At 36.2% G+C, this 10,898-nt stretch overlaps 2 protein-coding genes across 3 annotated transcripts; both read right to left on the reverse strand.

Annotated features, from left to right (window-relative positions):
* Window positions 1-597: 597 nt before the first annotated feature.
* Window positions 598-3,895, reverse strand: rps24 (ribosomal protein S24). Of its 2 annotated transcripts, none has more exons than XM_081350710.1 (5): window positions 3,459-3,895; window positions 2,762-2,827; window positions 2,454-2,663; window positions 1,706-1,819; window positions 598-675 (listed from the first exon to the last, which is right to left on the reverse strand). In XM_081350710.1, exons 1-5 carry the CDS (start codon window positions 3,459-3,461, stop codon window positions 673-675), a joined length of 396 nt encoding a protein of 131 aa, XP_081206836.1. In that variant the 5' UTR covers window positions 3,462-3,895; the 3' UTR covers window positions 598-672. The 2 variants fall into 2 exon arrangements, with proteins under 2 accessions (XP_081206836.1, XP_081206835.1); XM_081350709.1 differs by lacking the exon at window positions 598-675 and adding an exon at window positions 1,129-1,162 and having other exon boundaries at window positions 3,459-3,513.
* Window positions 3,896-4,954: 1,059 nt separating this feature from the next.
* qrfpra (pyroglutamylated RFamide peptide receptor a) lies at window positions 4,955-7,913 on the reverse strand (the record flags this gene model as incomplete). The annotated part of the gene is made up of 6 exons (XM_081351213.1): window positions 4,955-5,220; window positions 5,525-5,622; window positions 5,794-6,026; window positions 6,870-6,931; window positions 7,022-7,180; window positions 7,574-7,913. 6 exons carry the CDS (start codon window positions 7,911-7,913, stop codon window positions 4,955-4,957), a joined length of 1,158 nt encoding a protein of 385 aa, XP_081207339.1.
* Window positions 7,914-10,898: the final 2,985 nt, after the last annotated feature.

A 10,898-nucleotide genomic window follows, 5' to 3' on the forward strand; every position in this document is an offset into this window, starting at 1 on the left:
TACACAGACCCATTAATATGCAAATTAACCCCACCTTCACCAGCTCAGAGATCCACTGTCAACTTTACTCAACTTACTGTAGTAAATGCTGCACAATGGTATCGCTCCTTACGTCGGACAGATAACATATGATTATCCTTTTGCTTGACTACTTTATCAAACAGCTAATAATGTGCTAATTCTAATGTTACACAAACCATGTTACCTTTCGCAATCTCAGTCAGACAGCTGCCTTGTAAAAATCTTGTACCTTGTAGAAAGGTAGTTCATCACAACATATACATAATTCACCTGACAGAAAAATATTCCGGGATAACCTGGCTTCTCTTGAGACTATGCTAAAGTCCACCGGCACGTTGACGTGATTGGTTACAAGGTAGTTTGTGACAAGTAACGCCAGCGATTTCAAACCATATTTTTTAGACTTTTCACTGCAGTTTTGAGGACAAAATACTCAGGTGTTGACTTATGAATTTCCACATGGTTTTCTTAAAGCACATTAAAAACACCACAGACAAAAAACATTAAAAACTTGATTTTCAACACAGGGGGTCTTTAAGCCAAAACATCAAAATCCAGCACTCAAAGACATCAGGATTCACTTTTTTTAAAGAATTTATTTGTTGACAATGTACAAGAACATTTTCAGGCCGATGGTCTTCCCTGAAGGTCTTACTGTAAGAGGAAAGAAAAGGCATTACAGTGAGATTTATATAAAACATTCCAGTCTTAAACTACTACAAACAAAATACCTATACAAAATCCCTAAATATCACATCTATCAATGATAAATGCTCACTTCAAGGGCGCGTATGACAGGGACAGGTTGTTTCTGAATACTCCAGGGGATACGGTCACACTTGCAGACATGCAGTCAAGTGGCTAGTTAACCTCAAATGAGTGAATGCTAACCACATGCTACAAATTAGTAGCGACTTATAGCCAAATAGGATGACTGGAACAATTTAAAGTACATAAATGAAAATAGATATTTGTATCCATGTTAGAGACACAGGATCTTTTAAATATCTGCAAGTGGGGTGAGGCATTAGGATTGAACATGCAGAGCACTTCAAGTAACTGGTAAAAGTGGATCACATCAGCACAACATGCCGATTGCCACTCTACTCTACCTTCTCCTGAAACCTCAAGTCTTTCACTTCTGTCAACATCCGAGGGAAGCAAAAGAGAGCAAAAGATCGGACAAAAGTGAGAACTTTCAACTAACACTAGAAATGTCTAGAAATGCTCTCTGAAATGCAGACTTTCCTGCTACGCCCCAGAAAACAGATTGTCGCATGAATTTGCAAATAGTTTTCAGAGAGCAACTACAATATAGCTTGTTCTACAGATTACTAAATATTCCAGCACTTCACTATTAGTGACTACACTACTTTCACTACTTATGGGGGACTATGGCCTATTGTTTTCTACCACATACTGGCCAAAAGCATTAGCCATCAACATAGTAGCTAAATGTCTGGAGTCAACTTTTCAGATCACTCCAGACTCTCCTTCCACAACAGTTAGTCTACTTGTGAAAGTGTTTACCTTCTACAGTCCAGATGTAGATTTGATAATGGAGGAAAGATGACAAGTTACATATTATGACCGAGAGTGACGACAAAAACATCTATCACGGGCAGAAGAAACAAAAGTGCTCGGAAGCCTAAACAGGAACTGATAAAGCAAAACTGAACCTTACCTTCTTGCCAGAAGCACCAACAGAGGCTTTCTTGATTCCTCTAACTTTCTTCATTCTGTTCTTGCGTTCCTTGCGCTGTTTTCTGGATGTCTTTTTCTTCTCATAAAGGCCATGCTGAGTAGAAAAGACAAAACAACCTTAAATGTTTGATTTTCAAGCTAACTCTAAATAAAGCAGCATAGTAGACTAACTACCAGTGCTGTAAGAAACTCCATCCACTTGTAGCAAGCATCAAGGGTTGCATGATTTGAGGAAAATAAACTTAGCGATTTTTTTCTGATAGAAAATTGTGATTGCAATTTAAAATGCAATTGTTAAAGTTTGCTGTGCTTGTTTGAAAGGACTGAACAATTTTTGGCCAAACATTGTGATTTCGTAACAAAATTACTATTAAAGCACATGAAATATTACTCTTATATTCACTAAAATAAGTTTAAGAAAAAAAAAATTCACAGTACAAGAGTCAAAATTACAATATTTATCGGTCTTAAATTTTTAAAACAAAATCAAGCTATTATTCTTGCAAAGACACGCAAAAAGTCCTTGAAATCAGCTAGGTTACAAGTGCTTCTCATTACAAGTTTGGGAAGATATATTCCCAAATGCACATTATATGAGACCCAAACTCAAAGTAGAGGTAGCACATATATTTAACTAAATTGCAGCCTTTACGGCTTAATAATCACACTAAATCACACTTCTATTTTGATTAATCGTGCAGCCCTACAAGAATCAGTCAGTGGCGTACCCTTTGCAGCCTGTATTTGGGCTCATTTTTCTTGGCGTAGTCCAAAGAGTCGTAGATCATGCCAAAACCTGTTGTCTTGCCACCACCAAACTGAGTTTTGAAGCCAAAGACGAAGACCACATCTGGGGTGGTTTTGTACATTTTTGCAAGCTTCTCCCTGATCTCGGTTTTGGGGACTGTTGCTTTGCCTGGATGCAGGACATCGACAACCTGAAACAATAATAGTAAAGAATGAATGAGCAAAACGCATTCTAAAAATCCACACTAAATCACAATAAGCCAGCATACAAAGTTTGCCACTGATTTACCATCTGCTTTCTCTGAAGCAGCCGGTTTGTCATAAACTTTCTGGTCCTGACAGTGACTGTGTCGTTCTGCAAAGAGAGACATTTGTTAGAACTCGATTAAAATTCTATCTAGATACTTTCTGTTGAAATATTGAGGTGGCTTGATGAAAAAATTGCAGAAAGGCACTTTTCAAAGCGCAGAATTAATATATGTTAGCAGCTTTTCTTACTCAGAACAGTTACTTAACAGTAATGTATGGTTAAAAACCCAATACTATCTATTAGTATTATTAAAAATGAAACGTGAACATCTTGTATAGAAGTAGATTAACGCTTTTCAGGACAAGACACTTGCAATTTATGAGCATGAAACCATGGTTAGCGCTTTAGCTACATTAGCTTGTCTGGACCCAGTATTTAGTATTGAGCCCAACTAATATCTATCTAATTCCAGGTTTACGGATACACGCTTATGACAACAATGTAACATTTTAACGCTGCTAGCCACTGTTTAACAGTAGCACGATGGTAAGAACCGAGACACCATCATCTTACGGTCCACCAAAACCATATCTGTACACATTATATCTTTTAAATGAAACTGTCAATTTATTATTATATATCCGTAGTGTGCTTCACGCTCGCAGTGACATTATAATATCGTTGGATGGAGAAGATTAAGTCAGATTTTCTTAATCATTTGTTCACATCGACTCACCATCTTGGCGTCGGCTCGCTCAGGGACGAGGAAAAGGAAGAAGGACCTGTAGGTGCCCGAGATTATGCCGGAGCGGTGGAATAGTATAATGAGGTACTGCCTGACTGAAAAGCGATACCAAATCAAATTTGTATTAAAAAAATGTTTAAATAATTGTTCTAATAAATATAAGATTGAAAGTGATATGTGAAAGTGAAAAAAGTGTTATTTTTTGAATATTTAATTAACATCACACCAACAAATTCATAGTTATCATTTGTAAGTCACACGACTGCTTTAAATGAAAATGTTCTAGTTATCTAAACTAACTTGTCACATTACTAACTGACAAATAAGATGGTAAAATTTCTAAACGTTTTATTAAACAACGAGTAGTAATCTAATTCGTTGATATTATGAATTTTCGATTTTCAACAGCTAGGTGTCAGTCGCGCGCCATTAAATGACATCGGACCTCAAGATAAAGGATTTAATTTTGTTGCTCACTATAACAATTACTCAAGTTGACAATGACTGACAAACCAAGCAGACACAAGGAGATCAATACGGTGTATCTGACAGAATAATTATCATATCATTTATTATTAATAATTTTCATATCATTTAATATTAATAATGAAATCATTTATATATACAGTATATTATAATTATTAATTAGGCCATGAGGCCTTTCTGTGTGAAGTTTTTACACGTTTCCTCCGGTGTCACCCACAGTTCAAGGACATACAGTTATACAGTTATACACACCCGTGTGTGTGAGAGCCCTGTGATGGACTGGCCATCTGTCCACAGTGATTGCCTCTGGCCCAATTGCCATAAGCAGAAATCTTATGAGTGGACTTGCAGACACTACATTTTATCACACAGCAAAGACAAAATATTTTCAAATGTATTTATTTAAACATTGTTATATTACACCTCTGTTATATTATATTATGCTTATACACTTATATTATATTATGTTATATTATATTATGCTTATACACAGGTTGAATTTTTTTTTTAAGTTGATTTTATTTTTTATTTTTTAGAAATTAATAACTTTCATTCAGCAAGGATACATTAAACTGCTCAAAAGTAACAGTAAATACATTTATATTGTTTCCAAAGATTTTATTTTTTAAATAAATGTTGTTCTTTTGATATTTCTATTCATCAAATAATCCTGAAAACATTTGATCAATTTCAACAAAAATATGAAGCTGCACAACCGTTTTCAACATTGATAATAAAAAGAAAATATTCTTGAGCAGAAAATCAGCATGATTTCTGAAGGATCATGTAACACTGAAGACTGGCGTAATGATGCTGAAAATTCAGCTTTACCATCACAGGAATGAATTTATATTTTAAAATATATTAAAATAGATAACCGTTAGATTAGATATCTAAGTTTCCAGTATCTAATACATCTTGCATACATTCTATTGCTCTCAACATACATTCTCTCCTTCAGAGATGACAAAGATGTTCGCATGTTTGATCTTGCAGATTGCTCAAATATGTATTCTGGGCATGACAGAGATATCTTCATCCTGTCTGGCAGACTTACAATAAGTAACTTTTGATTTGTCCTTCACATCTACACGGTGACTAGACCTCCTAATGCAAAGGGAAAGAGTGGACATGCAGTTCTTCTGGAAGTTCTCATTCATGAAAGCGTAGATAATAGGATTGTTGAAAGAATTTGAAAAACCTATGGCCTGTGTGACAGCAATAATCATATTGATTGTGATGTCATCATACTTCTTGTTCAGGTAACCTGGAAACAAGAAAGCGAAGCTGAAATTTGAAAGAAGACACACTTTGAGACTGTAATGTGCACAGATATTTGGTTACACTTTATTTTACGGTGTCATTGTTACAGTGTAATTATATATTTAAGTACTGAGTAATATTAATTAAGTGCATGTACTTACTACAGAGTTAGGGTAGGATTAGGATTTGGTTAGTTGCATGTAATTATGCATAATTAATACTATTGTAAGTACATGTAACATATGTAACAAGGACACTGTAAAATAAAGTGTTACCAGATATTTTACTAGACACTTTGATGTTCTTACTGTACTCAAACAGCATATGAACTGTATGGAAAGGTGCCCAGCAGACAGTAAACAGCACAACAATGGTGACCATCATCTTGATGGCCCTTCGCTTCTTTCTGTTGCATTAAGAGGGATGATTGCATAATGAGTGTCTGATCGTAATCATTAGCAGCACTTAAATATTTAGTCAGTTACATATTAAAAAGACAACATTATAAAACAAGCAATAGTCATTTAGATCAGAGGCAGTCATATACAGCGTGTGCTGATAAGGTAAAAAAGATTACCTGAACATTTTGCTAACCTCCCTTTGGTTCATGGCATTGAGAACTGAGTCCCCAACTTGTTTGCGAATCCAGAGCTCAATGCCAATTCTGGTGTAGAGTATCAGCATGGCCGCAAGTGGCAGGAGGAAGAGGAACACTAGAATGAAGGTGGCATACTCCTTCCTGTGGGCGCTCGAGCTCCAGCGCTCCTGACAGCATACATGATGGAGATCATACAGAAAGTCATATTTCACCTGTACACAGAGGGATTTGAAATAACAAAGTAGACTATGAAAACCGAAATGGACTGATGTTATTATGTGAATAGCCTACACAGTGGTGGTCAAAAGTATGGAATAATTAAGATCTGTTCATGTTTTTGAAATAATGTTTCTTATTAAAGTTTCTTATGCTCACCAAGCTGAATTTATTTGATCAAATAATATTGTGAATTATTATTATATATTTAAATTTATTCCTGTGATGGCAAAGCTGTATTTTTAGCATCATTACTCCAGTCCTTAGTGTCACATGATCCTTCAGAAAACATTCTAATATGTTTGAATTAATATCAATTCTTATAGGTGGCAAATTAATAATAGTGGTTCTTATTATGATCAATGTTGTTTTTGCTAATTAATATTTTGTGTAAACTGTGATATATATATATATTTTTCAGGATTCTTTGATGACTTTTGGTATTTGAAATATATTTTTTGTAACATTAAATGCATTTACTGTCACTTAATGAGTCCTTGCTGAATTAAAAGTTATGACTAACGTTTTTAATTAAAGTTCAAAGTTAAAATAACTTGTCTTTTTTCAACACACCTACAAACACCTACAAATTAAAAAATATTAATTATTCCAAACTCTTGACCACCATTGTATATACTTTTTTCCACAAGGCACCTGACAACCTTTAACAAGCTAAACCCTGGGGAAATCCTCAAGTTTGTAATGGTAATACACCCACAGAAATCACAGTACATCTATGCAGTGCCTGAATGCTAATGTTTGAAAAAGCTGGCTGGGATGTTGAATTAAAAAAGGTAATGGAATGTAATTTTTCAGCCAAAAAAAAATCTGAGCAGTACCTCTAGTTGTTGAACAAAGAGCATTGGGGATCCAATCACCATGGCTGCAATCCAGACAACCACTAACACAGAAAGAAAACACTATTGAGAGGCTTTATTAGATTTGTAATGCAAAGTATGCATTCAAATACTGCAAAAACAAATCTACATACCAAGCATTCGGTATGCTCTTGGTGGGGTGCACTGTCTTTTGATTTTCAGAGGGTGTACAATCCCCTGGTACCTCTCCGCAGCGATGCAGGTCATAGTGAGAATCCCAGTCACAATAGCAGTGGTCTGAACGAAGGGGACTGTTTTGCACACCAACACACCTACAAACATGTACATGTTTAAAGAGTTAAATTCCAAAGACAGTCTTTAGCTTAGACAAAAATCTTTTATTACATTCAATCAAAACTTTTGTAGAATTTTTTATTTTTATTTTTATAAATGATGAAACAACATTTAATCAAAGATTATTTGGAAGAACTTGGCATGTGTGTTTTAAATGAGGTATAGAAATTTTCGCATTTTTGTCATTTAAGACGAATTGAAATCAGCTAAAGCTGTATACAGTATAGGCTAACCCAATTCGCTGGAATGAAACAGAGGAAGTCAACAGCAAACAAAACGTGCAAAACAACATACTGCAAATTCACATCTGCATACATCCTTACAAACTTTGTTTTATAGACTAATACAAATTATTTCGAAATGACACTCACCCCCAAACCACTCAGAGGAGATGTTCTGTAGCAGAGTAAACGGGATGCAGAAGAAAGATATCAGAAGGTCGCTGACGGCTAGAGAGCAGATGAAAATATTTGTGGCAGTCTGGATCCCGCGCTTTATTAAGACAATATAGACAACCAGACTATTGCCAATGAGAGCCAGGAGAAAAATCACAGTGTAAACAATAACAAATGTTGTTTTGGCGCTGGCCGGTAACTCAGGGATGTAAACCAACGGCTGAATCTGGTACGTCTCAATAAACTCCCGACGAGTAAGATTGTATAATTGTAGTAGTTGCTCCAACACTTCGGGAGTAATCTTCATATCCCCCATTAAGCTGTTTTTTTTTTTTTTTAAATGGGCCGAAAGAAATCGAAGTTCTACAAAGAGCAGACTGTTAGTCAGTTCTGCTCTGCTTCTATTTCGTGTCTCTTCACTAGGACTACATAAGCAGCTCCCGAATCCCTTGGTGTGGTTTATTTCATGCGACACGTCGGCTGTGTGTGTGTGTCTCAAAACCTATAGTGAGTTGATTTATCAGCGTCATAGACTGTCTAGGTAAGCTCACTGAGTGTGGAGAGTGAGACAGTCATTTGCTCAGTGGAATCATCACATAGGCTATTTACTTTTTTTACGTGTTTCACCTTTGCAGAAGGCAGATTTAGCTATTACAATTAAAAGAACGAATAAATATTAGATGTGAGAATATTAGATTAGAATATTAGAATATAATTATTATTAGATGTGATAGTTTCGTTAAACACCTTGTAAATCCAAATACAGATTCTTCAGACATGGGACAGAACTTTGCTTAGAATTAAAATAGCCAAAATAATTTATACTGTCTAATCAGTGAGGGATTATCTCAAGAATTTGACAACACTGTCGTCAAAACTCGTTGGCTGGCTCGTCCCATCTTCTCCCGCTGGTCATGTGCATTTGTTTTCAAAGAACCCGGCGAACACACGGAGCCATGTCCACTGAGGTATGTATGATACACAGAAGGCTAGCATATAAATGTTTAGATAGTATATGTGTGCAGTGCCGTAAAGCAGTTTGTTACATCGCGAGACCTGATATCACGCGATACTTCCTGATGCTGCGGCCGGCGGCCCGCCGGCCCAAAGTTGCAAGGGTGGTTTTTCGTCTCACAGGCGCTCGAGGGGTGCGAGAAGACCACCATTCAACCCGAAAACAGTCATATAACCATTCCAATGACTCCGAAGCTGTTCGGTTAAGGTAAAAAAGTTACTTAGTTCACCTTTAATACCATAGACAGTAAAAGAAATGGACACAGCGACCCCATTGGATTCATCTGAGAAAAGTGAAGTCAATTAGAAGCAAACTGAGCTTGATGACGTAGATGTGACGTGAGCAACCTGTCTGTCTTCTAGTAGCTGTGCCAAGAGAAATCTGAATCATTCCCTTCCGAAACTTGCAGAGACAGAGATTGTGAATAGGTGTCCATGAGCTAGGAGCAGGAGCAACTTTTGCTAAGTATTCTGATTATTTATTTGATCATTTTGCCTCCATGTCCCCCCGATTGCCCGCAAGCTTCTCCTCCTGTCCATACGGTAATTTCTCTACTGTGCGACAGAGAGCCGCGTGGTTATGACGCAATCGTTAGCCTATTTTTACAAAAACTGCTTCTACGGGGCCATAACGTAAGATACAAGGTAATGGAGCCTTTTATACATTTTCGTGTTTCTTTAGAAAAGAATAATGGACAAATGGAGTCTTTAAACGCCTCAGATGTAAAGTTGTTCCCTGTCAAAGTGACGCCAAAATGAATGGGAGTCAATGGAATGCTAACAACAGGTGATGGTCTGCTAATCAATGGCGGCGCCCGGGGAAGCTTCAGTTTCCGGCTGATAGATTACCCCCTTGGTTAATACAGGCCTTCTGAAGCAAAGCGATGAGTTTGTGTAAGAAAAATATTATATTTAACACGTTACAAAGTAAAATTCTAGCTTCCGGCCAAACGCAGTCTACTTGCGCCTAAAGCGCAACTTGTGCGAGTAATGCAACGTACTGCTGATATACGCTATGCCATGACGCAAGTTGCACTTTAGGCACAAGTAGACTGCGTATGTTTGTTTGGCCGGAAGCTAGTTATTTTACTTTATACATTTTTAAATATGAATATTTTTCTTACACAAACTCATCGTTTTGCTTCAGACGGCCTTTATTAACCCCCCGGAGCCGTGTGGAGTTCTTTTGTGATGGATGGATGCACTTTTTTGAGCTTCATACTGATGGTTTCAATCTACTGCCATTATAAATCTTGGAAGCGTCAGGATGTTAATTAATGTAACGATTGTATTCGTCTGAAAGAAGAAAGTCATATACACCTAGGATGGCTTGAGGGTGATTAAATCATAGGGTAATTTACATTTTAAAGTGAACTATTTCTTTTATAGTGCATTAGATGTCTTTTTTACGTTTTAGGTACAAATGAGAAAGAATTAATCCATTATAAACATATCAAGGTTAACATCTTCATGTTATTAGCCCTCCTTGAACCCATGGAGGCTCCATCTCCATTTTCCATTGGCTTTCATCACTGGGGTCTGTGATGATGTAAGTATTACCATGGAACCAGTCAGTCATTTCAAACCTTCACAATAGAATATTGACAACCACCAGGAGCAGCTTGTACATCATTAGTGCATCAATAGGGCTCTTTGTATTATTACTCTTAGAGATTTCAAGAAAATAGGTTGTATCCTTTGAGGTGCACTTCAAAAGTGTGAAAAGCCATTTCTATAGGTGTACTCCATTCAAAAACAAAATGAAAAGATGACTGCTAAACTCAGTGGCAGCTGTGCTGCATGTTGTTGACATCAACCACAATACATTCTCTTATGAGAGATATAACACATGATCAATAACAGAAAAGAATTGCATTCAGATTAAAATATGGCATAGCAGGCAGCTACTTCTGTTCAAAGGATTGGGGTCAGTAAGATTTTTTTTTTCTATTAATCCAAAAAATCCTGAATACAAATTTTATTTCAGAACAACTGTTTTCAACATTGATAATAATAATAAATGTTTCTTGTGCACCATTAGCATATCAGAATGATCTCTGAAGGATCATGTGACACTGAATAGAATTATAATGACTACTGAAAAATCAGCTTTACCAACTTGGGAATAAATAGTAGTTTATTAAATATATTAAAATAGAAAACTACCATTTAAATTGTAAAAATAATGCACAACATTAATGGTTTGACTGTTTTCCATATATTTGATCAAATAAATCCAATGCATTTAAAAAATCTTACCAACCCCAAACTTTGTAACGCATTTTTC

This window comes from Scardinius erythrophthalmus, assembly GCF_964197995.2.
Source record: "Scardinius erythrophthalmus genome assembly, chromosome: 21".
NCBI classification, from domain to species: Eukaryota; Metazoa; Chordata; class Actinopteri; order Cypriniformes; family Leuciscidae; genus Scardinius; species Scardinius erythrophthalmus.

Coding starts and splice junctions, on each gene's coding strand:
- rps24 (XM_081350709.1), bottom strand. Junction 2,664..2,761: donor TGCTTCAGAGAAAGCAGATG/GTAAATCAGTGG, acceptor TTATTGTTTCAG/GTTGTCGATGTCCTGCATCC. Junction 1,820..2,453: donor CCAAATACAGGCTGCAAAGG/GTACGCCACTGA, acceptor TTTTCTACTCAG/CATGGCCTTTATGAGAAGAA.